This window comes from Lycorma delicatula, chromosome 1, assembly GCF_047948215.1.
Source record: "Lycorma delicatula isolate Av1 chromosome 1, ASM4794821v1, whole genome shotgun sequence".
In the NCBI taxonomy this organism is placed as follows: Eukaryota; Metazoa; Arthropoda; class Insecta; order Hemiptera; family Fulgoridae; genus Lycorma; species Lycorma delicatula.
Genome location: NC_134455.1, coordinates 377,549,680 through 377,577,227, shown reverse-complemented (window position 1 = coordinate 377,577,227; position 27,548 = coordinate 377,549,680). Strand labels below are relative to the sequence as shown.

The 27,548-nt window shown below is 30.5% G+C and overlaps 1 protein-coding gene across 1 annotated transcript; it reads left to right on the top strand.

Moving 5' to 3' along the window:
• The first annotated feature begins 1,684 nt into the window (after positions 1 to 1,684).
• LOC142317962 (uncharacterized) lies at positions 1,685 to 13,250 on the top strand. Its single transcript, XM_075354494.1, has 4 exons — positions 1,685 to 1,765; positions 9,620 to 9,773; positions 12,396 to 12,568; positions 13,173 to 13,250. The coding sequence occupies exons 1-4, from the start codon at positions 1,685 to 1,687 to the stop codon at positions 13,248 to 13,250; spliced, it is 486 nt and encodes a 161-aa protein (XP_075210609.1).
• The last annotated feature ends 14,298 nt before the right edge of the window (positions 13,251 to 27,548 follow it).

Sequence of the window (27,548 nt, the reverse complement as noted above, 5' to 3'; positions counted from 1 at the left end):
GAAAGAAAGTCTCTACCAAGTAGTCCAGGTCCTCCTGGACTAGCTTCAACAGCAGGGCAGAACTACCAGGTCTGCCCTTTGAATTTTTAAATGCCTCTACTACAGGAGAGGACCGCACCTGGGTGGATGCCCCTGTATCCATCGCTTCGCTTACCTCGTCCTCTGAGGAGCTAGTCGACGGTACCGGCGCTGGTTTCCTCTTCCGCATGGACTTCTTTACTACTTGGAACTCCGACATGGCCGAAGATTCCCTAACGTAGGAGGGCTCTATCATCTTCTTTAAGAGATACACAGACGTTTCACTTCGGATTTAGGGTGATGGATTCTGTATTTTGTCATCGTTGTGCGTACAAAGATGTTCATGTTTCAAGATGTCTGGGACCAATAAACAACTCCAAACAAGTTTATGAGAACTTTATTATTATTATTATTAAGTGACGGATTATTTTTTTTTATTTTAATAAATTACAATCGCTTCTAAGAATTTTATGAAAATTTCAGTACAATTTTTATTTTTACATTAAACCACTTAACTTTTCCGTGAATGAGAAATTATTTAATAAGTATAATGTGCAATATTATACGTATGTATATATTTTTTTCCCGAGATTATATCCAGATATCGTATGTATTAAAGTATACATTTGTATGTGTTGGCATCACTGATAAAATTGTGGGAAAAGCGTTGTTAGGAAGATCTGTAGTAGATGTTCTAATTTTATTATTGTGTACTTGTTGGTGTTTACTTTGTTTATCTGACTAAGTAAGTAATGTTATGCTATTCTAATATATATCAATAGAATTTAAGTTTTAGTTTTTTATATTGATAATTAGTAGCGTGAGCTTTAACTAGTCATGTAAATTCATTTTACTTCGTTGTAAAATCGTTTTCCACAAAAGGAAAGTTGTTCAGAAACTTGTATAATCACATTTAAAATGTGAGACTGTAAATTTCATTTACCCCATGCAAACACAGACTGAACTTTAATTTCACAGTCCTTCAGAAATGATTACACATATATCATATTTTGATGTCCCAATCTTTCATGCTATTCTTGTTACAAACCAGTTTTATCCCAGACGGAACAAAAGTTCTCAGTAGAATGGGGAAATAACCTTAACAGTTAAGTTCATTTATTGTGCTATTGACCTAAGAGTGCCAATTTCATTTGAACTTGGCAGGATGAGTGTCAGATTTGTTTTACTCCCAACCATACTTCTTAGGCAATGATGCAACTAGCTACCGTTAAGAAATTTCTGTCTAAAGAAATAATAGATTTTTAGTACTTTCTTTTTTGTCTTCAGTCATTTGACTGGTTTGATTGCAGAAGCTTACAATTTGTAGAAAACAACATCATGTTGTAAGGTGGTATTGTTTTCAACACCCATTTGAAAGGTGAGTAACAGCATTTTTAATATTTAGATTTGTATGACAACATTTAGCAAAAGAAACATTTCTTAGGTTTTCCATACAAAACCTGGCACAGTAAAGTCACCTAATAATAAGAATTTAACTGTTGCTGCGCTGTTTGTGTATGATAAGCGAATTACATATACAATTTATTTTTTTTTTTTAAATTTTACAATAAATCATAAACATATTTACTTTGAAGCATTTATTTATTGTTTTTTATTACAGAAAATAGATTCAGTACAACTGAAAGAGGAGGAACTGCTTGAAATTATGAATAATCAAAAAATATCTCTAACAATTGAAGAGTTTAACTTAGTTAAACCAGAAAATTTAAAAGTTGAAAATGAAGTGGTAAGTGTTAGATTTTGTATACAGTGGCACACCAATTATCCAGATGGACATTTCAAGGCCAAATCTGGATAATTGAAAAGGGTAATTTAAAAAAGGTTGTGTGATTCTATATTTAATGGGTAATACAATACATAAAAAAAAATAAAAAGTAAATGTGTTTCAGTTAAATTAAGAAGAAATTTGAAAAATGAAAATACAATGTACAGTGTAAGAGAAAAGAGATAGTAATATAGTACAAAAGATAGTACATTTGCTTTTATAATCAGTTTCACAAAGGTTGGTATATATATATGTATATATATATTTTGTTACTAATATTTGTTGAGTTGCAAATAGGCAGTTAAGTAACACTGCTGTAACAGCTGATTTTTGAAGTCAAAAGGTTGTAAAGTTCAAATCCTAGTAAAATTTAGTTGCTTTTATTGATAATTAAAATCTAAACCATGGATACCTATAGACTTTGATTGTTGGGGTTCAATAAACCATATGTCACAGGAATGTTACGCCTGAGTGTACAAGACTAGACATTGTTTACATGTCATACATATCATCTTCATTTAAGTGGATGTTCGTGGGGTAGCTTTATTGTTCACTAGTTGGTTACTAGTTTCAAAAAGAGTAATGACAATATTAGTGGTGTAGCCATGATTAGGAGTTTTTACAATTTCTGTGCCTGCATCTACGTATGCTATCAAATTTTATTTTCATATATCCAGTTTCTGGCTCTGAAATGTCTTAATATCAAAGTGTGCTCATTTTATTCTAATAAAGTGAATGAAATTTAGCCTACCTTTCCAGTAAACTTTCATCATCTGCTAAAATTTTACTTGCTATGCTGTTAGTGTGTATATATATATACACACTAACAGCACAGATATATATACATATAACAGCAATATATATATATATATATATATATATATATATATATATATATATCCCTTTCAGATCTTTTCCTTTTTTTTTTTTTTTTAGAAAATAATTATGCAATAAAGTTGTATATTAATTTTTGCTGTGAAGATATTTACCATGACCTTGTCATTTTTTCAGGTGTTATTAGAATAACAATCTTTTCTAAGCCTGTACTAATAGTACTGTCAGCAATATACATCACTATATGTGGCACATAATTATAAATAAGTTTACTCAGTAATAACTGCAATTTCTGCATATGCTCTTAAGCAGCAAAAGTTTTTTTTTTGTAAATGTAATTATATACATAACATTATAATATATAATTGTAATTATATGATATATATATTTTGTTATAAAATTTAATGACCTAGTAATTAATGACATTTTATTAACTTTGTAATCTGTTGTACTTATTTCAAAGCAAGTTAAGCACCACTTAATTTGCTTACTCCTGGTTCAGTGTGTAGTTACTTAACCAGGACTTTTGAGTAACTGCGTACATCAATGGTAACTGCAATGCTTTCTAGTTACTGTAAGCATAATGGATTTATTGTTGTATGTAAGTATAAGGAAGCTTAAGCATCTTCAATTCGCTGGTATTTGCCTTATATTCAGCCTTACGATAGAATGATGCTAGTGCTCAAATAGCTTTCCTTTGAATGCCAAAACTGTTTTTCACATGTGGGTGAAAAGATAAAATATGCATTTTTAAAAATATTTTAACTTTTTCCCCTAAGCTGCAAAGTGAATAAATGAAGTGCTGATATTAACGTTTAACAATAAATTATGTATCGGGAATCCAACTTAAAAGTGGGTTAATTAAATACCTAAAATTTATTATCTCTTGGGTTAGAAAGATAGTTATTATTTATCTTAAAATTAATAACATTAAATTTGATGTTTCTTGATTAACCTTCAGTTTATAATGGCAAAACAAATAACTAAACCTTGGTTTACTGTAGTTACTATTTTTAACATGTTGACCCTTTTTTATAAAATACTGCTTGGGCTGTGTTTAAAAAACATGTTATTAAATGAATTGTATCTTTTAAAAAATTATGTTGAATCTCTTTTCCAAGAATTAAACTCATAACTTGCTGTAAAGTCTAAAGGCTTAATTAGATTACAAAAAGTAACCGTTGAGAATAGCTTCCCTCTACAAAATATTATATTAAGTATACTAAATAAATTCACTATTGCATAATTGTAGTTCAACCATTCCAAAACCTGAATTAATTTCTCCATGAATGTAATTATATAAATTAATCTGAAAAGATTATCATTTTAAAAATCTTTACAAATTTTTGAAAAGAAAAATTTCTGTATATTTCCATTAGGTAGGTTATTTACACTAAAATGCCAACAGTCTAAACTATGTTTAATTTCTGATTCCCAGTAATTATATTAGTACAGTTACTTCTTTTCAACACTGCTGAAAAATGGCAAATATTAATTGATAATTGTGTAAGGTTTTTTAATTTTTTGTAAATTTGTTTAGCTCTTAAGAGACCTAGAAATGTATCATCAACATATTCAGAGAATAACTTACTGAAGGATTGTGAACAATAAAAGAATTTATTAGACAAACTATATTCATTTTAAAGTAAACAACAAATTTATATGAGCCTGTACAATAATGGTCATCTGCTGACACTAACTAATACACTATAGATAATGATGGTTATCCATAGGTTTCAGCAACATTGGATACAGTTTCACTTTACAGTATCTTACTTGGAAGCTAAGGGTAAGAAATTGGTTCCATTTTAAATTTATTAAAAAGTACAAAAAGGAAGAATTATTCAAATTATGTACATGGAGATTTAAATTTTCAAAAGGATATATGAAAATTATATGACTATAATATATGAATATTTTCCCAAATTTATGAATATTATTTATTGAAATTATAGAAAATTTACAAGGAAAAATTCATCCCCAAGAGAAGTAAATTCACAACAATTAAATTTTCTATCAGAATTTCTCGCATGACAACAATTAAACTCAACCAATTTTCTCGTTTGACAAGTGGATTCACCTGCAATTTTGAGCAGTAAAAAAAACAAAAAGATAGTTACAGCTATTTTTCCTATAAAACACTGCTATAGGTCTTAATGTTAAATATTTTTTGTGAGATGTGAAATGTACCTTATTCTGATTTTTAAGATAAACTATCGTAAATCGTATGAAATAGTTACCACCAACAAAATTTAATATCATAAATTTTCTCCAATCTTGTAGGCTCCCAAAATTAATATCCCTACTTTTCAAGACAAATTTTTTATGAAATAAAATGTAAAATATTTAGTTTTGAAGATAAAAATCAAATTAAAACAAATTATGGCATAAAATACATCAGATATAATATGTACGGTTGAGAAATCTCAATTTCTAAAATGAACAGTATTATCAAATTCAGATAATTTTTTATTAACTATTAGGATAGTCTGATGCAGACCTTAACACAAAATGATCTCCATGCAAAAACCGTGGTAGTCTCATTGTATTATCTAATGCTGCATAAAACCAATATATGAACAACTAAATCACTCTTTATGCCAAAGTAAGACTAAAATTACAGTATTAAATGTAATATATTTCAGATTTTGTGACAACAACCTGTTAAACAAGAAGCATCACAAAATAAATAATTGCTGTTTCCAGAATTAAGGTGTATTATGTTTTTCACACAGAGTTTTTCAAAAACAACAATACCGCTGAAACTTAAAACTTGCATTTTAATTGTAATACATTTTTTATTGTATTTGTGGTTGAATAGGAACAGTGCTTATTGTATTATATATTTTAACATGGGGAAGTGTTTTCCTTACTCCAAGAAATTTGTTATCTTGTATAAAAGATTGTTTCAAGCATTGTGGTGTTAGATGGATATAAATAGTATGAATGATATATATTGTACATCAATATTTCTGTAGCATTTAAGGGGAGTAAGTAGATTACTTACCGTTCACAAAACTATTTAACATTTCGACATATCCAAATGGAATTACATCTTAATGGAATTACCTTTTCTGATCGATAACTTAAAAGTTAGTTTTTGTTCATAATAATGTTTGGATTAAGTTAAATTCACTTAAATTACTTTCTAATTAATAATTTACTTTAATAAACAACTTCAAAGAATTAAGTTCTTGTTTCATCCATTATATTTAGAAGTTTTTTGTCCATGAATATCTCAAGAAGCTCTAAATATATTTTTATGTGGATGTCATAAATTGAAGTAAGAATCAGAAAGATTTTTGCTAATGTAAATCTCAGTCTTAAGTACTTTGGCCTGAATATATCTGAAATTAATCATTTATACGATTTTTTCCAACATTTGTCTTAAAAGTTTTTTTCAGAGATTCATGAATAAAACCCTTGATAGTTGATAAATAATGTTGGGAATATAATTATGCAGCTTTTAAAATATTGAATTCCACAATAAATTAAACAATTTTTTTTTTTTTGTCTTCAGTCATTTGACTGGTTTGATGCAGCTCTCCAAGATTCCCTATCTAGTGCTAGTCGTTTCATTTCGGTATACCCCCTATATCCTACATTCCTAACAATTTGTTTTACATATTCCAAACGTGGCCTGCCTACACAATTTTTTCCTTCTACCTATCCCTCCAATATTAAAGCGACTATTCCAGGATGCCTTAATATGTGGCCTATAAGTCTGTCTCTTCATTTAGCTATATTTTTCCAAATGCTTTTTTCTTCATCTATTTGTCGCAACACCTCTTCATTTGTCACTTTATCCACCCATCTCATTTTTATCATTCTCCTATAGCACCGCATTTCAAAAGCTTCTAATCTTTTCTTCTCAGATACTCCGATCGTCCAAGTTTCACTTCCATATAAAGCGACACTCCAAACATATACTTTCAAAAATATTTTCCTGACATTTAAATTAATTTTTGATGTAAACAAATTATATTTCTGACTGAAGGCTCGTTTCGCCTGTGCTATTTGGCATTTTATATCGCTCCTGCTTTGTCCATCTTTAGTAATTCTACTTCTGAAATAACAAAATTCTTCTACCTCCATAATCTTTTCTCCTCCTATTTTCACATTCAGTGGTCCATCTTTGTTATTTCTACTACATTTCATTACTTTCATTTTGTTCTTGTTTATTTTCATGCGGTAGTTCTTGCGTAGGACTTCATCCATGCCATTCATTGTTTCTTCTAAATCCTTTTTACTCTCAGCTAGAATTACTATATCATCAGCAAATCGTAGCATCTTTATCTTTTCACCTTGTACTGTTACTCCGAATCTAAATTGTTCTTTAACATCATTAACTGCTAGTTCCATGTAAAGATTAAAAAGTAACGGAGGAGATAGGAAACATCCTTTTCGGACTACCTTTCTTATTACGGCTTCTTTCTTATGTTCTTCAATTGTTACTGTTGCTGTTTGGTTCCTGTACATGTTAGCAATTGTTCTTCTATCTCTGTATTTGAACCCTAATTTTTTTTAAATGCTGAACATTTTATTCCAGTCTACTTTATCGAATGCCTTTTCTAGGTCTATAAATGCAAAGTATGTTGGTTTGTTTTTCTTTAATCTTCCTTCTACTATTAACCTGAGGCTTAAATTGCTTCTCTTGTCCTTATACTTTCTCTGAAAGCAAATTGGTCTTCTCTGATCATTTCTTCCACTCTCCTCTCAATTCTTCTGTATAGAATTCTAGTTAAGATTTTTGATGCATGACTAATTAAACTAATTGTTCTGTATTCTTCACATTTATCTGCTCCTGCTTTCTTTGGTGTCATGGCTATAACACTTTTTTTGAAGTCTGACGGAACTTCCCCTCTTTCATAAATATTAGAAACCAGTTTGTATAATCTATCAATCGCTTCCTGACCTGCACTACGCAGTAACTCACAGGTATTTCGTCTATTCCAGGAGCCTTTCTGCCATTCAGATCTTTTAATGCTCTCTTAAATTCAGATTTCAGTATTGTTTCTCCCATTTCATCCTCTTCAACTTCCTCTTCTTCCACTATAACACCATTTTCTAATTCATTTCCTTCGTATAACTCTTCAATATATTCCACCCACCTATCAGCTTTACCTTTCGTATTATAAATCTGTGTACCATCTTTGTTTAACACATTATTGGATTTTAATTTATGTACCCAGAAATTTTCCTTAACTTTCCTGTATGCTTCGTCTTTAATTCACTCTTCTTTCACTAGTTTCCACTTCCAGTTTATAGTATTTCTTAATTGTCGATAGTTTCTTTTACTTTCTTCATCACTAGCATTCTTATATTTTCTACGTTCATCCATCAGCTGCAATGTGTCGTCTGAAACCCAAGGTTTTCTACCAGTTTTCTTTGTTTCGCCTAAGTTCGCTTCTACTGATGGATTTCCTTTTTAACATTCTCCCATTCTTCTACATTTTCTTCCTTATCTTTTTTACTCAGACCTCTTGCGATGCCCTCCTCAAAAATGTTCTTTACCTCCTCTTCCTCAAGCTTCTCTAAATTCCACCGATTCATCTGACACCTTTTCTTCAGGTTTTTAAACCCCAATCTACATTTCATTATCACTAAATTATGGTCGCTATCAATTTCTGCTCCAGGGTAAGTTTTGCAGTCAACAAGTTGATTTTTAAATCTTTGCCTAACCATGATCTAATCTATCTGATACCTTGCATTATCGCCTGTCTTTTTCCAATTGTATATTCTTCTATTATGATTTTTAAACTGGGTGTTGGCAACTATTAAATTATACTTTGTACAAAATTATAAGTCGGTCCCCTCTTTCATTCCTTTTGCCCAGCCCGTATTCACCCACTATATTTCCTTTCTTGCCTTTTCCAATGCTTGCATTCCAAATTTTAGTAAATAATAATAATAAATCTATGCTTTTTAGATTCTAATTAATTTCTCCTTTTATTAAAAATTTAATTTTAGTTGTGATAATTGTGTGATCAAAACTGAAAGTTGTATAAACTATTTTATTAATTTCTGTTTTTGTTTTCGCTTAACTATTTTAAAAGCAAATATTTCAGAATTTTGTTATATTATGTCCATATTATAATTAATATCAAGTTTTGTTTTACTCCTATTTTAGAAGAGTTCAGAGCTTTTTTGGAAAAAGATTTAATGGCTATTTCTACACAAGTATCATTAGAGCAGGCTAACAGGCTTATTTCCATTTTGTCTTGCAGTAGTTACATTGGAAAATAACAATTGTGAATCAGTTTTGAAGATAAAACAGATTTGTGAGACAGTCACAAAAATTCAGTTATTTCTGCCTATTATTCCTGTTTTTTATTTGTTCCACCCCTAATTTTTTTACTATTTCTTTAAATAATGTATATATTATTATTTTATACCATTTCATGTTATCAAACTTCATGTTAAAAAGTTTCTCCTTTTTATTATTTTCATCTTCATTAAGAACATGATTCTTTTTTAATACTAGTGTATTTATTACCAAACTGTATTGTTTACTGTGAATAAAACATAATGTGTTAAAAATAGCATTAGACAGCTATCGGCTGGAGCTATAAATAAATCATTTCTTTACAATCATATCTTATAATTATAAATTATTTAACGCATATTACATTTGAATGAATTTTTACTAATCTCTAAAGTGTATTTCATTTTACTCTACTGGAGGAGAACCACGTTATTTGTCTTATTAGTTATTTGTACATGTTATATATACACTAACTTTGACATATTCCATTCTGAGTAACAAAAAATAGTAAAACTCTGTTAAGGGGTATGGTGTATCGACTATAGATATACGTAAAGCAAAAAAAAATAATAAATTTGATACAAGGATACTTAGTAGTAATTATTAGTTAGGAAAATTGAGCTCAAGATTTCTGTTTGAACTGTAATGTACTAATAATTGCGTAGCAGAAAATTGAGTTGAAATGTAACGTAAAATTTATCAGTTTTTGGTTACAGGACATGAATGGTGAAGCTCTGGCACCGATCCCATTTGGAGGTATATACTTGCCACTAGAGTGTTCAGCATCTGAATGTCATCGCTCTCCTTTATTATTAGCATATGATGGAGGTCATTTCTCAGCACTTGTCGCCATGGAAACACAGGCACCTGGTATTGTATGTTTACAATGTGTCATTTTTGAGATGTAAATAACTGATCATCATTTTTTAAGTAGCTACCTAAATATTGTTTGGTAATAGTCTGTTATCTTCCTCTTTTATGATTATTTTTTTGTCACATCAACATCATTAAACTATAAAGTCATTCTAATCTTGTTCTTATATTAATCCAGTGTATTGATTTCTGTAATTAAAATCCATTTTATTTCATTCTTAACTTATAGCATTATTTTTCTTTTTGGTAAAATTAAAAATCAGTTTAATTATTAAATTTTATATACAGACTTATTACCTGATTTCTGAATGCTAGCTCATCTAAACTTTGCTGCATGTGAATGCTTATTTGACTTTCTTAATTTAACAATAGGCTCACTTGACTTGATTACTTTCCTCTATTAAACTGCTGGCCACTATGAGCTGCCCTTTTCATATGAGCCTTATTTTTACTCACACTTCTGTATTGTGCAACTGATAAAGAATAATTTAAAGTAGAAAGAACAGTGTCTTTTTAATTGTTGTTGGCATGCTGAAAGGAATTTAATATAAAATTAATGGAGATGAATAAAAGAATTAAATTTGTTAAATATATATTCCTTTGAAAAATTTGTAAATTTAGATTTGCATTTTTTAGAAAAATATTGTGCTTGACTTTACTCAGACATCTGAGTCATAGTTTAATTGTTAGTAGAAGAGTAATATCTACATTGAAGAGTCCTTGGACAGAGTTGGTATTCTATTTCTCATTAAAGAAATAGCTATCTTATTGGGTACTAAAGTATATAATCATGACACATGGAGACAAGGTTTTGATGTAATTCTTATGGGCCTATCCAAGGAAAAATAAAGTCATTGATTGCTTGATTTTTACTTTTTTCTTTGTTCTCAAATGCCTGTGGAATTAAATAGTGTACCTGTTTAATCATAAAAATAAATAAAAAGTTATCTAAACAGGAAAGCGTAATTAAAGCATTATAACAGACAGCATAAAACTTTAAAAGAAAAAATCAAACGTAAACATTAAATAAATAAAAATAAAATATGTTAGGGAAGTTGAAAGGAATTCTCAATTTTATTTCATCATAATTGTAATTAATTAATGGTTAAAAACCTCCTGCTCTCGTATAAACTTAAATAATAAATGGTATATTTAGGAAGGGAGTTCTAGAAACATACAGCTCAAACTGATAAGGTAAGTCAGTCAACTAAAATTTAGGAAATACTAAACTTTTATACTGAAAAAATTATGTAATGAATTCATCACTTAGAATATTTGAAAAACACAGTGATGTACTAATAATTAATTAGCATTAATACCATCTGCAGCTTAATTCCTCCATAAAATAGTTATAAATAATACAGCATTACAATAATCAAAGGGAAGTATAATCAGACATAATTGCTATCCTAATAGCAGTAGGAAGTAATCTCATTACCTATTTCAGATGAAGGAATGCAGCAAAAACCCTACAATATAATTGCAGTGGTACACAAAACAATTACAAATAACTATCACCTGAGAAACTCCCCAGAAAGATGCATCAGTTTCTCAACACCAGTTGACATTTTGATGTTTAGTAATAACATGTATCATGTGAAAAAATAATTTATAAGATTTAATAGTCTTCATATTGATTATTTCATTGCATTTTGAGACAGATGTTTTGTCATCAGAAATGTTTAGCATCATAAAGATTATCGGAGTATTAAGATTTAAGTTAATTGTAGTTGTAAAAGTTTACTAACTTATTAATAAATAATAATCACAGTATACACATAACTTAAGAACACTCTATGTAACTTACCAAATTTGGTTTTGGTGTGCACTAATTTAAATGCAGTCAATGAGTATTGATTTTATCCATAGCCTAGGGTGTCTAAAACAAACATAATAATAATAATCTGTTGGTTTAGTTATTATAATAATAATAATCTTTTGGGATATTAATAAGTTTATTTAAAGATAAAAGCTTTATTTTTTTGGAGATAACGGGCATTGATTGCATTGGTCATTTTGCCCTATAAGAATGGAAATTTGTAACATATGAAAAATGCCATGCCTGACCAGGATTCAAACCCAGGACCTCCAGATGAAAGGCTGAGATGCTACCACTCCACTATATATATTTTAACTGTCTTCTTGATATGATACCATCTAATGATGAATCATGTTAGAAGAATTAGCATATAAACATGTCTGACAGATAAATTATTTTATTTTATTTCAGCCTATCTGTATTTTCATAATGTGTCGATAACCTCTGACTGTGACAGTTGGGGACATAGAAAAAGAAAATATCCTACAATAATATACTCAGTATTTCATCTAGTTAAACTGGAAATTATTAATCTTTATTCACTTGTAATTGTTTGAAATTATCAACTTTAAAACAATTTATGAAGGACAGAAAATTATGATTTACTTAATGTATTGATTGAGGTTTGTTCTTTAAAGGTTAATATCATTGTAAAGGGAAAGGAAAGATAAAAAAGCACAGATTACAAAGCAGCCAGTCGGAGCAACTGCCTCTGATCACGCCCTGTAACATAATTTAAACTTAAATCGTATAATATTTGAGGTTTTATTTGTTTAACGTTTTTATATTTCTTTCTACAGTATCATTAGCTTCAGCTATCCCTTTGACTGATTCTAATCATGAGTTGCTGCCAATTCAGTTTAGTATAGATCCAGAAGACCGTGAGGATTTTGGTGGTAAAATGGAATTGAGTTATTCTGAATCAATTGCACTGTTAAAAGAGAACCTGGATGTAGTTCGTATTGAAGAACAGGTAAGTTATTTTTTTATTTGAAATTGAAACTTTTATTAGAATCATTTCTATTTCTGAAAGTCCATTATTTGGATGCGTAAGACGTAATTGTTTAGAACTTGGGAATTAGTTTTTTATTGTTATATGAGTAGTGTTTTTTGTAGTTATTTCAATTTTCTTGTAGTTATTTTATATAGATATAGTTATCTTATTTTCTCTTATAGAGTTATTGTAGTCACTTAGTTAATTGTTCTGTAGATCGTACGTTTAAGTTCTGGTTTCATCTGATTTCCTACTGCATGATTTAATTTCATTTTGAGAGCAGATGCTCCTTAAAAATACTAATTAATCTAAATTGCTAATGGACATTTTCTGTCCTTTAACCAAATTCACGACTTGGATGATAAATTTTATCCTTTTTTCCTTTGTCATTCTCTTCTTCATCTTCTCACTTCTGTTAAAAAAATACAGAAGTGACCTATATTCTTCATTACCTAACTATTTGTCATTTTTCGGTTTATTCAGTGGTTTCATTTCTGTCATCTCTTGTAAAAGTAATTTTCTTGTCACTCCTTTATCATCTAATTTACATGGTCAAATTGTCTTATTGTATTTTATTTGTTAGAAAGTCCAAATTGAAACACAGGCAACTTCCCCACCAGATAACATCAAGGACACAAAACTCATATCAAGCATTCCTTAAATATAGCTATGTTAGATCTTTCATCCAGAACCAGTAATAGGGAAAGAGGTGGGTGGAAGTAAGGGACTTCTAAAAACGACTCTTTTTTAAGGAAGTCCTTTCTAAAAAAAAGGATGGTCCACACTCAGAGGAACTGCAATACAAGGAAAACTTAGAGATAAGCTCGAGGCTTATCTGGAGCAATTCTTCCCCATCTTCCATTCTTGCCCAAAATATTTCTTGGAAGATTGATTTTTTTTTTATCCTTATGGAACAAAGAACATTACTGACCAATGATTTCAGATAACCTGAAATATATGCTGCAACATTCTTCATTTTCATAACTTAGCTTCACTTTTTTCCATTATTGATGTGTCCTGCTTTTTAAATTATGTTTGGATCAAAAACATTTTGATCTTTTCAAATATCATCACCCAAAAGGCAATTAATAATGCCTTCTATATTACGCCATTTCTATATTAAAAAAACACTTCTATATTATGCCATTTCACTTTAATCTGCAAAAAAAAAAAGCTATATCTTATGTCCAAGGCATATTTTGGCCTTTACTGAAAAACGGCTAAAAAAACTAATTGAAAATCTAATTATAAAAACACAAAAGAACTAAATATTTTTGGAAAACAAAGAGACTCACCTTTAAAGTGTTTTTTTAGGTTTCTATTAGATATTTTCAATTAGATACTCCCAGTAAAAGTCTGAGAGAGTGATATATTTACTTTTTATTTTTATTTTTCAAAACTGCTTACATGAAAATGTTTTATAGTACGTTTCCTTCTTTCTTTCTTTTTCCTGTTTAGCCTCCGGTAACTACCGTTTAGATAATTCTTCAGAGGATGAATGAGGATGATATGTATGAGTGTGAATGAAGTGTAGTCTTGTACATTCTCAGTTCGACCATACCTGAGATGTGTGGTTAATTGAAACTCAACCACCAAAGAACACTGGTATCCACGATCTAGTATTCAAGTCCATGTAAAAATAGCTGGCTTTACTAGGACTTGAACGCTGGAACTCTCAACTTCCAAATCTGCTGATTTGGGAAGACGCATTCACCACTAGACCAACCTAGTGGGTCAGAGTACATTTCCTGGAAAGTAGTTTCCTACAACTGTAACAGTTTCCAGACTTTTGCCAACATCAGTAAAGTTGTTGAAAACATCCCTGGAACCCATTTTGAGATATCGCCCTCTGCTCCATCGTCACATCAGCCATCACATCATCAGCATTCTTGTATTACTTCAGTGCATTTTTCAGGTGAGAAAACAAGTAAAAATTAGCTAGTGCAAGTCTGATGAGTATGGAGGATGCTCTAGAATTGTTACTTTGAGGTGTGCAAACTACTTCTTGAAAAGCACGGATCAATGAGCTGGTGCATTGTCATGAAAAAACATCCAATTCTTTGTTTCCCATTTTCAGGACACTTCCTTCTTACTTTACCCTATGAACAACGAAGGATACCTATGTGTATTTACTTCTTCATTATCTGCTGTCAGAAATGAATCTGTTGTGAAAAATATCCTACTAATAAAAAATACTTCCAACATAACTTTTCCTTTGAAACTCCTTAGAAATTAAATTTTTACATATAACTACTATTTAAACAAAATATCTGTGACCAGGGATGTGATGTTGATTTCCACTCTAATGATTGGTATTTTGTTTGTAGATTTTATTTTTAAAAAACACAATCCCATCAGTTATACTCTTGCTCAGAAAATTTTGTTCTTATAGTGATGAAGTCTCCTGTTGAGTGATATGAGCTTTTTGGTTTCTTCCTGATCTGCAGATAGCATTTTTGGAACAGTGAGTTGAAAAATGTAATGCAGGTGCAGATCATTATGGAAAATAATATGGTAACTTCATAGCAATATCTTATCTAGTTCCTTGACAGTTTTTCATCTATCACTTTGAACACCAATTTAACAAAACTCAAATTCTTTATTTGTCAACATAGATGAATGTGTACTACAAATTCATTTCAAAACCTTTCCTTCTTGAAATTTTTAGTAAAATATGGCTTCATCAACTGTTGTCTGTAGAGGACAAAAAAATTGGATGAAAGCAAAGTTGATGTTTCGTAATTGATTCAAAAAGTTCTTAATAAAAAATAAAAGGGCGAAAAATTTTTCTATTGTTCATACATTATTCTTATATTCTTAATATCATTCCTGGTAATAAAAAACACTACTGAAAATCAGTGCAAGTCATTAGGATTATTCAAATCGCTCAAAATTTCCTTTAAAGCTGAAAAAATTCAAACAAACTAAGTGCATCGAAAGTGATGTAAAGCATTTTCTAGAATTGGAGTGTAATAGCAAAATCACAGTCCTACTGCTAAACACTAAGTAGCTATATTACATAATACAAAACAGATGATGCGGAGGCTATTGTCAACCAATATCATTCTGCTTCATGACAATATTTGTCTGCACTCAGCTGCAACAACTCGAGCTGTGTTCCAAAAATTTGGCTGGTTGTACTCAAGCATCTTTTTTTGTCCTGGTATCATTCCTCCCATAATTTTTATTTATTTGCTAAACTTAAAAATTTATCTGATTGACATTTTGGAAGCATTACCGATGTAGGTATGCTGTCACTGAGTGGTAAATAAAACAGCAGATGTATAACAGTACTATAATTTTAAAATAAGAAACTGGCGGCACTATAAATAAAGTTTTAATACAAAAAGCATTTTTAATTAGTATTTTTCAAAAATGTTATTATTACAGCTAAATGTTGAACATGATTATTCATGTTTCAAAAGTTAAAAATTTATAATTCATTTTTATAATTATGCATAGATTTTTTTTTTGCTGTTTCAGTGAATATGGTTTTATTTCATAAAATATTATATAGGTTTTAAAATGTTAATAAGATTTTAATAAATCTTGGTGGTTTATTATGTGCTGTACTACATTCAGAGAAAAGCCATGAGTACCTAGACAAAATGCTTAATAATTATCTGTATACTGCTCGAATTAGATTTCAACAAGAGCAAGAGAAGGTGATTTTTAAAACAAAATTTTAATAAAAATTGCACAGTAAAATTTGATAAAAGCATGTACAGAGTATACAGTGTTGATATATCTTTATTTTGCATGTTATATAACTTCTAACCAACTTTATATAACTTTTATAACTCTTATATAACTTTTATAAGTTAATTACTCTTTAATTAACGACAAACGTTTCCTCAGAGACGGGAAGATCTCCATGCAGTAAATGAAACATATTCACCGTCCTCCGAATAACACGTTTATTGAAATTATTTCAACTTGTTCCTTGGCCTTTATTTATCCGATGAATACCGACTTCGTTTCCACTCCGAGCTGTTCTTGTCGGTTTAAAATGCGCTGAAGGGATCTAAGGGACACATCGGTCGCTTTACTGAATCTGAATTTCGTTAAGATTTTTTGCAAGTCCGTCCGCAGGCTCGAATCCCTAAATTTTGAAGAGACTCTTTCCCTCAATTTTACCTGTTTTTGTCGACATTATCGGTTTACGTTTACACTACAATAAATTACATTTATTAACGATTTAAATAAAGTTGAACGGTTTAAATAAAGCGTCGTTGAAAAAAAAAACACCCTTAGCGTAAAGGTATGATTCTCTTTATAGGACGCTCGGCCTCAGATAACTCAAGTAACTCTAGAGACAGATAAGGAATCGGATCGGGGAATACCACCTCATCTGCGTACAACCCTGACTTGACCCGTAAGATTTAGACATATTTGGTCCGCTCTAGGAAGCGCAACACGATAAAGAGGTTAATGGCAACGACGACGTCAAAGAAAACGTCGAGCTGAATTGACGCTGAGCTGAACTGAATTGACATAAAAACAAATTTTTTACAGCGGGCACAAAGAAGGTGATTCAGACATCAGAAAAACGTGTAATAATGTTGAAGATTATGTTTAAAAGTAAACAAAATGTCGCTCTGATTAAATAAACCGCTCTGATTAAATGACCCACGTATTTTAATGAAATTTCATATACATGTACCAGATAAAATCTACAAAAATTAAAATGAAAAAAAAATAGGTTTCAAATTCCAAAATGACGCAGCCATTTAAATTATTTAACGATTAATCTCCAAAAAAAAAACTTTTATCGAATTACGAATTACTAATATAAAATATTTTTAATTCGGTTAGCGAACGAAGTAAAAAGAAAACCACAAAACCGTCTGAATACATGATTTTTGCAATTGACTTGCAACTTCAGCCACATATCAGACGTCACGCCGAACCTAGTCGAAATGGATTCAGGGACGGTCAAAATAAATATTTCTGTTGAAATTTGGAACCGAAATTTTTGCGATCGCAATACTTCCTTTACTTCGTACAAGGAAGTAAAAAAGGACGGTGCGTTGTTGTACGCGGTCGCATTTTTATTTTAGCTGCCGTTAGCGCAGAGCGGACCACGTGGTGCGTACCGCACGAACGATTTTTCTAAAGATCAGGGAGCGAAACGAGCGTACGTTAAGTTCGGTTAAATTATAATTTATAAGCGTATAATTATAACACGAGTAATTACTAATACGTAACGCTATAATTAAACATGTTACACGTACACGCTAAGATATACTACACGTACACGTACATACCATATAAATCTATAAATAGCAATCGTATTAAATCAAACAATAACAGTCACATATATTTCGCAAATATGTGATATGTAATAATCTGAGTTAAATAGAAGTCGGAGATAATAACTTTGTTAGAAACGAATTAACGATTGAGAACATAATAATGTACGTTCGGGAAAGTCTTACTAGATTTTTGATCGATAAATGTATTTTTTCTTTTTTTTAGTCGGCTCGAGGATTCATTTACATAACAAATTAACAAAAAAATTAGTCCTCGAATATAAGCTAGATAACTGTAATGAATTAATTTACACAAGAGTTTTTTCAAGGTCGTTTATGGAAATGGAATTTTGTAGCGTATAAAAAATACCGTGCACGATCGGGATTCGAACCCGGGATCCCCGAAAGAAAGTCCTAGAAGTTCTCTGCCACGTAAATCGGCAAATTAATTACAATTTAAACCGTACACTTTTTTAATGTTAACATACGGTTACGAATCTAGACGTTTAAAGTGGGCGTTAACAAAACTCGATCGACTTAATCGTTCCAGTAAGGTTAAAGAACAAAGGTTTTTATTTATTTCCCCCCTCTACCACTCTCTCTTTCTCTGTACGGTGCGTGTAACAACAGCAATTACAAACGCCTCGTGTACAGCAAAGGTTCTCATCCTTTTTTTATGTCCCGTTAAACTATTCAACCGTTTATATATAACGTGTCATTAGGACAGCCGTAAAGTTACATCTCAGAAAGAAAACGAAACAAAAAATTACAATCTTTTTTCAAGTATAAATTTATATATTATTAAAAAAAAATCCTATTACGATTTTTTTAATCGTTTATTTAAAAAAATATTTATTTACTTCACGCAAAAAAAATGTTACATTACCGATTAAAAATTCAATGAAAAAGATGATTCTGCAAGCTTGAAAAAAGCAGAGATATTTGGTTCAATTGAACTTAATTTTAAGCGGAAATCTGTGTCGAGGTTAAGTTTATTACGAAATTTATTTTTTAGCGTCATTATAACACAAAGATATGCGGTAGAAAACAGAAGTAAAAATAACAACGCTTTTCTGGACGTCATCGGATATTCATTTGTATTAATTAATTAATCTTCCCCCAACATTTCCAAAACTATAATTTAATATATTCCGTTTTCAAAATTCCATCGTTAAGGCACTTCTATTAGAGATTCCGTTTCTTTGTCGATTAGGGTTCCAGGAATTATATCAGGTACGAAAGGAATTCAAAATAATATTCTTCAAAAGTTTAAGAAAGCATTAGCCGGAGGCGCATTACCGATGAAATTATCGTTCGTTTCGATTTTGCTTACGGTCACAAAATTTTTTAAAGTCTGAAGATCTTCATTCATAGGATAGACAGTACGCTGTCGCATGTAAGAACGTTACGTGTTTGTTCTTACTAGCCGAATAAACGGTATGTTGATAGCTGTACGCACCTAATTTCCTCCAGTTACGGGAAAACGGTTGATCTACCGTAACAACTATCCGGTCCGTCTAGCCAGAACCTGGGAAAGGGCTCGCTTCGTTCGCCTTTCCCGTTTTACCAGGAAGACCGGCTTTCCCACCCACAGAGCTTACTTTGGTCGCCATTCTCATCTACCCGGAGGGCTCCACCCCCTTGAACCCTGCGCTGTACGTTATCCTCATGATCGCGAGAATAATATCGATAAATAATAATTATACTATTCGAGCATTATAGAAAACCAAAACAAGAAACTAAATTATAAAAGACAAAATAAAAGTAACTTTCGGTTAATTAAGACGGCCTAATGAATTTTTTAAACGTGAAATTTTAGCAAACAAATTTTTTTTTTCTTTTTAAATCGATGTCTTGTAAGCTTTTCGTACTGGCCAACACGAATTAATGCTAAATATTGTTCTATTAATTTATCGCTAAAAATAACACACAATGGCGTTCAACTTTGATCGGTTACATTTCAGGAAATAATTAACGTAAATATTAATATTCTCCAATGTTGAATTATAACATTTTTAGTGAGGGTACTATGTAACTTACGAGGGACGTAACTCGGGTGAAAAATTTCAATCGTAACGAATAACTTGGAATATACGTTGTGTGAGGACCTAACTGTAAACAATTACCGAAATTTTAAAATAAATATAAGGTATAGTTATTTATTAGTTTTTTGTTATAGCCTATAACAATTACAACTATCATATTTTTATCACAAGATATTATTACAAAAAAAAATTGTTTTTATTTTTTTTATTAAAAAAAACATTATGTACGCATTGATTTTAATGAATAAAAACAAATTGAAATTCCTTAAATTGTACTTCTGAATCTTGATTATACAAGTATATTCAAATTTATAATTTCTTTACCGGTTACGAAATAGTAAAAATATAGATGATATCAGACAAATGGAACAGCGATTATCTCAACTGATTTGCCCAAAACCAAATTCGAATAATCAAAATTCTGGATAATTGTAAAATTTAAAAAAAGTTTTATCGTAACTGGATAATCGTTGTAATGTTTGATAAGAATTATACTTAATAAAAAGACGAAAGAAAAGTAAATTAAATTATAAAGCTAATCGAAAAATAGGTACGATATAATAAAAAACACATGCAGTTGAAAATCTTACCTTTTCCCATCACAATGACCCGCGGTTGATTAGCGCTCCGCGAAAATATGTTGGTATCTGATTACCTCCCTTCATAGTCTTATGCTACCCTCTTGTGAAAAAATTTCAAAAAATTACAGTATATTAAAGAGATTTAACAGATTTTGACCAAAAAACCCGTTACGATTGGATATTTTTTATGCCTGTAACAACAAAAAATTGAAACAGTACAAAAATTACGATAATTTAATTGCAGATTTTTTGCGCATTTCTATCGCGTCTTCTATTAGCGAATTTTTTTTTTTTTGCTTTGTGTTTATGAAACATAGTTTGCTGGTTTTAAAAATAATACTTTCGAGCAAATCGGTTGAAAATTGGGCAAAATATGATGAAAAACCCGTGTCATAAATCACAGATTAGTAACAAATTGAAAGAGATTCAGAAAACGTTTTATAAAAATTCCTACTACTTAAAAGGCTATTCAGATCGACAAAAAACAGTTTTTACTGTATAGTGTTATTCATTACGAATAGTTATGTGTTACATGTTTACCAATGCCATCAGAAAAGATATTTATAGACATCAAGTAAAAGTGACGTATTTATGATCACAAATAACTTCTTTTTTTTGTATGCCGTATATCATAATTTATTACGTCTTTCATTACATCGATATGTTGCTAGTAAGATAAGCTATTTTTGTAAATAATAAATAAATTCGTAACCCTCATAGCAATTATAATACACAAGTCTCACACACACAACTGATCACTCTGTTCAGTTGATTAAATATTTAAAATATTACCTTAATATTAGTGTATATAAGTATACAAAATCGGTTTCGGCGCACATTAACTACTTCGTAATTTCAATTAAAACAGAAAGCCGGTATAGCAGTCATTGTTTATAACCGATATCGTATTTTACGAACGTTATAGTTAATTATTAAAATAATAAAAACAAAATGACACGTACAACGTAATTTTAACGCGTATTTACGTAACATTCCCTACATATCGACACAACTAACAATTTAATATATATAACTACCGTTTAAAAACAAAACCGCACACAAAATTTATAAACATATATCTTCCAGCAATAGAAGCACCGCGTTTTTTAACATTTCTAACCAAAACAACGCACGCTGCTTTTACTAACATGTATAATGGAGGGAACGGTTTAGCATACAGGCTGCGCATACAATGTACAAATACACTTGCGCACGCGCATCAAGTTGACTCGTCCATTGTCACTTCTTGATCGGTTGTTTAACCTGTAAACAAATCTATTAATGTCGATCGAGAAAAATCTTTTAGACAAAACATCGATTTACATTATTACTTTAAAATGAACGGTTTTTTATAAACATGATATCTTTTCTACGACCGATTAGCTCAGGGAATAAATAAATAATTTTACGAATTATTCTACGTATTTCTGTTTAAGTAAATACGATTAAAAGAGATATAAGGAATTAATTTCATTCTTATAAATATTATACACCGTTTCTTTTTTCTTCAGAATTATTACTTTTTTACGATGAACTACAGCTCTAGAATAAATCTTTTTTTTAGGCAAAAGTAAAATTTTTTAAAGCGTAAAATTTATCTTAATACAACTTCATCGACTTTGATTAAAATAAATACGCACTTGATTTATTAGAGATACTCATCCTTTACTCCGTTTACGCAGTGACACTACGTATGTAAATTAATTCGTACGAAATTTAATAATATAAATAATAAAAAATTCTACTTTAATGTTTAGCTTTACCGGATAAGTAAACGTATTCTTAGTAGCCGTTTTTGAATATAGATGTGGTTTTCCAAGTATTTTGTTTAACTAATTTTTCTGAACGATTTAGTTATTTTTTGTATAGTACTAACACTACTGGTAATGTTAAATCCGACTTATTTTTGTACCGAATCAGAAAAAAACATACACCAGCCTCTGCAACAAAATTAATTTAACAAACTTGAAAATTGAAGTGAAAAGGAACGTGTACATTGTAACTGATTGTGGAAGGTTTATTTATTTATAATTTTTGTTTATTTAAGGAAAAACAGTCTGCGTGGGCTATTATCGTCAGTAATTCACGACTAATCCGATAAGCACACACTTGCGAATAACCACAAACATCGTAATTTTTTTGCAAAAGATTTCCAAAAAGGAAAAGTTGTAATGATATTTTATAGAGAATATAAATTATTTTGGCAGTAAAACTACGTTCAGTAACGAAAACAAAAACATTCAATTTTAAAAAAGCCCTCTCTCCAAAAAAAGACTTTCATTAAACCAAGATGAGTCCGCATAATTAAACTGAAAAATATGTAACCTAAAAATAAGCCCAAAAGTCAGAAAAACGTATTGAAAAAGAATCTCGACGAACTCAAACAAGTTTTTTGCTTTATATTTGTTTTTACAAGGGAATCTTTTTATAAAGTATACCAAAGAATTGTACAAAATGACAATTTATGAATGTTTATTCGTCTTTTACTTTTCCGACTATAGCGATATATCCTGCTGTAGGAGTTTAAAATATAAAGGTAAAGTACGTAAACCGCTTACTGCTTTATATCCTAGACAGATAAGCTTAAAAAAAGTTCCCGAAAAACTGGAAAAGAAGCCTATACGAAGTTTCATACAAGTTTAAAATATTACTTTTACTTTCCGAGCTAAGGCTTTTATCAGTTTTAGTGCAACATCTGTTTTTTGTGTAAGACAGACGAGTCTAGTGAAAATTTATCTTATACCGAATATCACCAGGAATTATATTGTACACTCTATTATCTATATACTATATTGTTTATTATTATCTTAGTACTGTCTCAAGAAGGAATATTTTTATTCGGTGTCGTTTTTAAATAAGCGACATAACCATCTATTGAGCGTTACTACGGACCGTCTACAAGCTGTTATTCCTAGCAACAGCGAATCATCGCATGTAAACAATAACCTACTATCTCGTGTAAACCCTAACCTACAAGGTAATAGAATACGCGGCTTCTAAAGTGTTCCGATAGGGACCCCTCAATAGCCGCGGCGTAATTTAATTAGTAACGACATTATCGATAACACGAGTGACTTTTCAGAAGCAGAGAGTAAAAGTGATATTACGGATTTTAGTGCAAACCCTTCCCGACAAGCAATACTAATATTGCGCATACAAAACGAAAATGTTAGTCGGCAGAAGGATGAAATTCCAGCGGCAAAAAAAACGCCAACGTACAAATTATACTGAACCTAATATTCGCGTACAATCCGCTAATATCGCGTATCTACTTTTGCTATTCTACATCAAATAAATTTATTCTTCTTGAAAACACTGCTGACAACATAGGTAGACGTGCAGAATTATTAAAACCTGAACCTATTTTTGTAACAGGCGTTAATGCGATAACCGAATTGAAAAATTGTCTTTCACAATTATTTCCTAATTGTAATGTTATTAAATATAAACTGACAACAATGAAATCTGGCCACACGGTAAAAGTTCTGCCGACTGATGATATTGAAATATGTAATATTATAACGTCAAAAATGGTTGAAAACAATATGTAATTTTACATATAAACTTGAAACATGAAATAGCATATAGGGTGGTCATGCGAGGCGTGCATCACTCGGAAGATAAATCTGTAATCATTGATGAATTGATGAAGTTAGGCCACGAGGTTAGAGACGTTATTAACGTTCTACATCGTCAAACGAAGGAACCGCTGCCACTTTATTTAATAGATTTGTATCCCAAATCTAATAATAAAGAAACTTTTGACGTGAAATCTCTCAATTATACAATTTTAAGCTCTGAAGCTCCGTATGTTAAAAAATAAGCGGTCTAATGCAAACGTTGCCAACGCTTTGGCAATACCAAAGATCTACGCAATCACCCGCACCGTTGTGTAAAATGCGGTACAGATCGTGCCATAACAGTCTGTTATAAGGCACCACAGGTTCCAGCTTCCTGCGTCAGCTGCGGCGAGTTACAAAGGGTGTAAAATCTATCAATAGTATAAAACTAAGGTCTATTCTATCAAACCTGCCCTATCTTTCAGAATTTCAACTAATAACAATTCTACTGATAATAATTATACTTTTTTCTTTTTTTTCCAGTTTAGCCAACGGTAACTACCGTTTAGATAATACTTCAGAGGATGGATGAGGATGATATGTATGAGGGTAAATGAAGTGTAGTCGTGTACATTATCAGGTCGACCATACCTGAGATGTGTGGTTAATTGAAATCCAACCACCAAAGAACACCGGTATCCACGATCTAGTCGGTGTAAAGTTAAGTCGGTGTAAAAATAGCTGGCTTTACTAGGACTTTAACGCTGGAAATCTCGACTTCCAAATCAGCTGATTTGGGAAGACGCGTTCACCGCTAGACCAACCCGGTGGGTTTATAATAATTATACCGATCGTGTAACGAACTCTAGTAACAATGGCTTTCATAATTATAATAGTAGTAACATTAGTGTAACAATAATAATGAATATAATAATAGGCTGAATATTTTTCGTACTACCTACGCTGAAAAAGTTAAAACGAGTTGTCCCTATGATCAACAAAGTATTGATAACCAAAATTTTCACGGGCCGATGAATGTCCTTGACCGTACGTTGCAAAGATTTGAGTGAACGCTTGAAAATATGAACTGGACTATTCATGAATCGTCTTGAGAAAAAATGATCGACTGTCTCAGACTAGCAATCTGGAATGATAACGGGTTGTCTGATAAAAAACTAAAATCAAAAGCTGTTTTAAATATTATTAAGATAGACATAATGCTTATATCTGAAACAAGGTTTACTAACAGACATTCTGTCAAGTTTCATGGCTATATATATATATATATTCTAACTGTTCGATCTCCCACTCTGTTTAATAAAATGACCAGTAAACGACGTTTTCGAGATTTTTGGAGGAAAATACAAGGTTTGGACGTGCCTTTAAAATCATCCGCCCATGCGGATAATGCAGTACCAGTAAATTGACCAAATTTATTCAGTCAGCGGTACGGGCCCTCAATCCCAATTTGGATTCTGCTCCCCCCCCCCCTAAGCTCTCTTTTTTTCCTGTTTAGCCTCCGGGAATTACCGTTCGGGTATTACTTCAGAGAATGAATGAAGATGATATGTGCGAGTGTAAATGAAGGTAGTCCTTGTACAGTCTCAGTTCGACCGCTCCTGAGACGTGTGATTAATTGAAACCCGACCGCCAAAGAACACCGGTATCCGCGATCTAGTATTCAAATCTGTATAAAAATAAATACCTTTAGTAGGACTTAAACGCTGGTACTCCCGACTTCTAAATCAGCTGATTTGGGAAGACGCGTTCACCGCTAGACTAACCCGGTCGGTGGGTTAAATTAATATGTAACCTGTAATATCTTTTTTATCGATATTGTACTGAAGCTACCTTTGCTGTTATTACAAAATGCAAATCTGTTTTTAAAATGTAATCTGGCGGTAAAAAAACATACATACTTTAACTCGATTGAATTTTTATTTTATTTTTTTACTCTAATCTGTTGTTGTATTATAATTTACATTATTACTTCTTTTTTCGTAATTTATTGTAACTCAAATTTTTCATTAGCACGATATGGGTACAATAGTTAAATTCAGTGTTTGTTAATTCTTATAGGATGTTAGGATATTTTTTCCTAATCTATAATTGAATATTTTTTATTAAAATAGGAATGCAAGACGCATTTTTATTGCTAAATCTAACCTTTATTTAAAATAAAGTTAATTAACTTTTTTATTTTACATTATTTTCTACCATAATAAAACACTTTTTTGAAAATAGTGCATTACACACTGGGTTCGTTCTTACTGAACTGTGAATTTAAGAGAAAAAATAAATAAAAATTGCAGTTAAACGTTAAATTTACTCCATATATAAACATAAATGATTTTTAAAATCGTTATATTCATTTTAACTGTGTAAAATCCATTTTGACCATAATATTTAAAAAATTTAATTGTAAAAAAAAAATTATAAAAATATTCAAAGTCGATAAATTAAAAACTTTAGTTAAAAAAATTTAGCGATGTAATTCAGATTCTTTTGTTACTTTATTTTAAATATATAAACTGATTTCAACGATTAAACGGTTTTTCAAATAAAACCAAAACAAATATTAATTTTAAAATAAATGATTTATCTTTAACGATGGCCAGTTCTTTATACCTCCTCTCTCTTGCCGACACGAACAGTGTCCATGTACAAGCCTTTCTGTTACATAGTTTTTTATATACTTGACCTTGAATTGGTTACATACAATAGCGTTTGTGTCTGTTTTAACTACTGTCAGTTTTAACTGATTTTTTTTTTAGCACAAGCGGCAGTGTAATTATAAAAAGAGTTTTAGACTATATTTATATATCTATAAATTAGACTATATCTTACAGTTTTATACTTGTTCATCAATAATTTTATGTATATACAAAACTCTTGACCGAATAAATACAAAAAAAATTTCAATAAAAAATCCTTTTTTCAGTCTTACTAGGGAATATAGAATAAGAAATGAATTAGTTTCCTGTCTTCACAAAAGACGAATATATATTTTAAATATCGATATACCGATTCAAAATGTTCATTACGATCTCTAAATGGATTGTCTAATTAATAAACATCATTACTTTTATAGAAAATATTATCTTTTTATAATCTTAACAGTACAAATGAAATTTTTCTAAAATATTTGTTTTATAAAGTCGTTACACCTATTAAAAAATCCCGAAAACTGCTTTTTTCGATATGTATCTGAAGAAGTATTTGGAAGCCCCAATCTAGTGAATACGTATCTCGTTTAACATTGTCGGAAATGGGGAAAATTTGCAAGGAATGTTCAAATATATTTTGTTTAAATTTTCTTAGTACTTTCAATGCTGATTTTCAAAAAAAAAACGTAGAAACTTGTTTTTAAATATTTAAATGAAAATTACATTCATCAAAAGCAAAGTTGATATCTACATTTGTTACTGACAAATTAAAAAATATATATATACATTGTTACGTATTAAGTCATATCCCTGCTTAAATTAGGTCCATCTAAAGAGATATTCATCAGTCAAATT

Bases quoted from the DNA above. Each gene is read 5' to 3' on its own strand.
- LOC142317962 (XM_075354494.1), top strand. From the start codon at position 1,685: ATGAATAATCAAAAAATATCTCTAACAATTGAAGAGTTTAACTTAGTT. The intron at 9,774-12,395 runs GTATTGTATGTT...TTCTTTCTACAG, and splicing joins CATGGAAACACAGGCACCTG to TATCATTAGCTTCAGCTATC. The intron at 12,569-13,172 runs GTAAGTTATTTT...TTTATTTGTTAG, and splicing joins TAGTTCGTATTGAAGAACAG to AAAGTCCAAATTGAAACACA.